The following is a 4,219-nucleotide window of genomic DNA, read 5'->3' on the forward strand; positions in this document are numbered from 1 at the left end:
GAGGTCTGACTTTCCCGGAGAAGTGTCGCCTCTCTCGGCGTGTGTTCTGTGCAGTGAGCGGCAGAGAAGCAGCGACTCCTCAATAAATGAGTACAAAACAGCGTTTCCTAGCACCTGTCGCTGACTGAGTGTTTGGAGTTATAAATATGAGCGTAGTTCATCTGTTAATATCACATGCACTTTTTTGTGTGTTGTTGTTTTTAGTTTGTTACTCGGACGCAGGCAGTGCGCTGCATGAGACAAAAGAGTAATCTAGCCAACACAACCGCATAGCCGCTCTTTAGTGTAGATGCATGTTGATTTTATCTGACGATGCCGTGATTATAAATGAGAGTGACTCCTGGTTAACATGTATTAAAAGGGGTCGTGTTTAGTCACTATTTAGTGGGGTATTTGTTGACAATATTCACTCATCATGACAGTAAAATAGGGTATTCTAAGTCAATATACTGCAGTATTTCCTCTCAATCAGTAGAAAATATGGTTAACACCCGGTCATGCATGAAAAAAAAAATACCGTCATGTACCGTGAAACCGGTATAATTTTGGAAAATACCGTGATATAAATGTTTGGTCATACCGCCCAGCACTACTGTAGGATCACTGGCTTGGGACAAACATTGCCCACAGGATTATAACATGTGAGTTTATTACCTTTCCTCCGATCAGTGGCAGGATGTGCATCTTGCCCGTATGGCTGGCCTTCACGGAGGACACCATCAGACAAGTGCCGCATAAAATCACTTGCCGTCGACTCCAGCGGTTCACCGGCAGCTGCAGCTTTCCTTTCCGTACGTTATACGTTCCGGAGAGCTGGATGCGCTCAGAGCTCTCGATGCTGTGAGGTTTTCCTGCAAAACAGAGAAAAACATGAGAGTGACTTCCCCATCCACTCCTACACATCCAATGCAGCTTCAGAAGTGCATTTCAGTTCACGCCGCAAAACTGCTGTTTGCACTGCTCTGTACTGGAAACACAAAAGATTACATGCAATTCAGCAGTCAGTTCTAGTCACGAATGGAGTTCAGCAGTCGGTTCTAGTCACGAGTGGAGGTCAGCAGTTGGTTCTAGTCATGAGTGGAGTTCAGCAGTCAGTACTAGTCAGGAGTGGAGCTCAGCAGTCGGATCTAGTCATGAGTGGAGTTCAGCCGTTGGTTCTAGTCATGAGTGGAGTTCAGCCGTTGGTTCTAGTCATGAGTGGAGTTCAGCCGTTGGTTCTAGTCATGAGTGGAGTTCAGCCGTTGGTTCTAGTCATGAGTGGAGTTCAGCCGTTGGTTCTAGTCATGAGTGGAGTTCAGCCGTTGGTTCTAGTCATGAGTGGAGTTCAGCCGTTGGTTCTAGTCATGAGTGGAGTTCAGCCGTTGGTTCTAGTCATGAGTGGAGTTCAGCCGTTGGTTCTAGTCATGAGTGGAGTTCAGCCGTTGGTTCTAGTCATGAGTGGAGTTCAGCCGTTGGTTCTAGTCATGAGTGGAGTTCAGCCGTTGGTTCTAGTCATGAGTGGAGTTCAGCCGTTGGTTCTAGTCATGAGTGGAGTTCAGCCGTTGGTTCTAGTCATGAGTGGAGTTCAGCCGTTGGTTCTAGTCATGAGTGGAGTTCAGCCGTTGGTTCTAGTCATGAGTGGAGTTCAGCCGTTGGTTCTAGTCATGAGTGGAGTTCAGCCGTTGGTTCTAGTCATGAGTGGAGTTCAGCCGTTGGTTCTAGTCATGAGTGGAGTTCAGCCGTTGGTTCTAGTCATGAGTGGAGTTCAGCCGTTGGTTCTAGTCATGAGTGGAGTTCAGCCGTTGGTTCTAGTCATGAGTGGAGTTCAGCCGTTGGTTCTAGTCATGAGTGGAGTTCAGCCGTTGGTTCTAGTCATGAGTGGAGTTCAGCCGTTGGTTCTAGTCATGAGTGGAGTTCAGCCGTTGGTTCTAGTCATGAGTGGAGTTCAGCCGTTGGTTCTAGTCATGAGTGGAGTTCAGCCGTTGGTTCTAGTCATGAGTGGAGTTCAGCCGTTGGTTCTAGTCATGAGTGGAGTTCAGCCGTTGGTTCTAGTCATGAGTGGAGTTCAGCCGTTGGTTCTAGTCATGAGTGGAGTTCAGCCGTTGGTTCTAGTCATGAGTGGAGTTCAGCCGTTGGTTCTAGTCATGAGTGGAGTTCAGCCGTTGGTTCTAGTCATGAGTGGAGTTCAGCCGTTGGTTCTAGTCATGAGTGGAGTTCAGCCGTTGGTTCTAGTCATGAGTGGAGTTCAGCCGTTGGTTCTAGTCATGAGTGGAGTTCAGCCGTTGGTTCTAGTCATGAGTGGAGTTCAGCCGTTGGTTCTAGTCATGAGTGGAGTTCAGCCGTTGGTTCTAGTCATGAGTGGAGTTCAGCCGTTGGTTCTAGTCATGAGTGGAGTTCAGCCGTTGGTTCTAGTCATGAGTGGAGTTCAGCCGTTGGTTCTAGTCATGAGTGGAGTTCAGCCGTTGGTTCTAGTCATGAGTGGAGTTCAGCCGTTGGTTCTAGTCATGAGTGGAGTTCAGCCGTTGGTTCTAGTCATGAGTGGAGTTCAGCCGTTGGTTCTAGTCATGAGTGGAGTTCAGCCGTTGGTTCTAGTCATGAGTGGAGTTCAGCCGTTGGTTCTAGTCATGAGTGGAGTTCAGCCGTTGGTTCTAGTCATGAGTGGAGTTCAGCCGTTGGTTCTAGTCATGAGTGGAGTTCAGCCGTTGGTTCTAGTCATGAGTGGAGTTCAGCCGTTGGTTCTAGTCATGAGTGGAGTTCAGCCGTTGGTTCTAGTCATGAGTGGAGTTCAGCCGTTGGTTCTAGTCATGAGTGGAGTTCAGCCGTTGGTTCTAGTCATGAGTGGAGTTCAGCCGTTGGTTCTAGTCATGAGTGGAGTTCAGCCGTTGGTTCTAGTCATGAGTGGAGTTCAGCCGTTGGTTCTAGTCATGAGTGGAGTTCAGCCGTTGGTTCTAGTCATGAGTGGAGTTCAGCCGTTGGTTCTAGTCATGAGTGGAGTTCAGCCGTTGGTTCTAGTCATGAGTGGAGTTCAGCCGTTGGTTCTAGTCATGAGTGGAGTTCAGCCGTTGGTTCTAGTCATGAGTGGAGTTCAGCCGTTGGTTCTAGTCATGAGTGGAGTTCAGCCGTTGGTTCTAGTCATGAGTGGAGTTCAGCCGTTGGTTCTAGTCATGAGTGGAGTTCAGCCGTTGGTTCTAGTCATGAGTGGAGTTCAGCCGTTGGTTCTAGTCATGAGTGGAGTTCAGCCGTTGGTTCTAGTCATGAGTGGAGTTCAGCCGTTGGTTCTAGTCATGAGTGGAGTTCAGCCGTTGGTTCTAGTCATGAGTGGAGTTCAGCCGTTGGTTCTAGTCATGAGTGGAGTTCAGCCGTTGGTTCTAGTCATGAGTGGAGTTCAGCCGTTGGTTCTAGTCATGAGTGGAGTTCAGCCGTTGGTTCTAGTCATGAGTGGAGTTCAGCCGTTGGTTCTAGTCATGAGTGGAGTTCAGCCGTTGGTTCTAGTCATGAGTGGAGTTCAGCCGTTGGTTCTAGTCATGAGTGGAGTTCAGCCGTTGGTTCTAGTCATGAGTGGAGTTCAGCCGTTGGTTCTAGTCATGAGTGGAGTTCAGCCGTTGGTTCTAGTCATGAGTGGAGTTCAGCCGTTGGTTCTAGTCATGAGTGGAGTTCAGCCGTTGGTTCTAGTCATGAGTGGAGTTCAGCCGTTGGTTCTAGTCATGAGTGGAGTTCAGCCGTTGGTTCTAGTCATGAGTGGAGTTCAGCCGTTGGTTCTAGTCATGAGTGGAGTTCAGCCGTTGGTTCTAGTCATGAGTGGAGTTCAGCCGTTGGTTCTAGTCATGAGTGGAGTTCAGCCGTTGGTTCTAGTCATGAGTGGAGTTCAGCCGTTGGTTCTAGTCATGAGTGGAGTTCAGCCGTTGGTTCTAGTCATGAGTGGAGTTCAGCCGTTGGTTCTAGTCATGAGTGGAGTTCAGCAGTCAGTTCTAGTCACGAGTGGAGTTCAGCAGTCAGTACTAGTCATGAGTGGAGTTCAGCAGTCGGTTCTAGTCACGAGTGAAGTTCAGCAGTTGGTTCTAGTCACGAGTGGAGTTCAGCACGAGTGGAGTTCAGCAGTCGGTTCTAGTCACGAGTGGAGTTCAGCAGTCGGTTCTAGTCACGAGTGGAGCTCAGCAGTCGGTTCTAGTCAGGAGTGGAGCTCAGCAGTCGGTTCTAGTCAGGAGTGGAGCTCAGCAGTCGGTTCTAGTCACGAGTGGAG

The 4,219-nt window shown here is 49.0% G+C and overlaps 1 protein-coding gene across 1 annotated transcript in view; it reads right to left on the reverse strand.

Moving 5' to 3' along the window:
* Positions 1-4,219, reverse strand: part of LOC107571400 (PH domain leucine-rich repeat-containing protein phosphatase 1-like) — a 35,757-nt gene that overhangs the window by 14,976 nt on the left and 16,562 nt on the right. Inside the window, exon 2 of the mRNA XM_016257725.1 lies at positions 655-851. Coding sequence (XP_016113211.1) covers positions 655-851 — 197 coding nt within the window. The remainder of the gene's footprint in view (positions 1-654; positions 852-4,219) is intronic.

The sequence above is a fragment of the Sinocyclocheilus grahami genome, unplaced genomic scaffold, assembly GCF_001515645.1.
Source record: "Sinocyclocheilus grahami isolate Dianchi unplaced genomic scaffold, SAMN03320097.WGS_v1.1 scaffold1590.1, whole genome shotgun sequence".
Taxonomy (NCBI): Eukaryota; Metazoa; Chordata; class Actinopteri; order Cypriniformes; family Cyprinidae; genus Sinocyclocheilus; species Sinocyclocheilus grahami.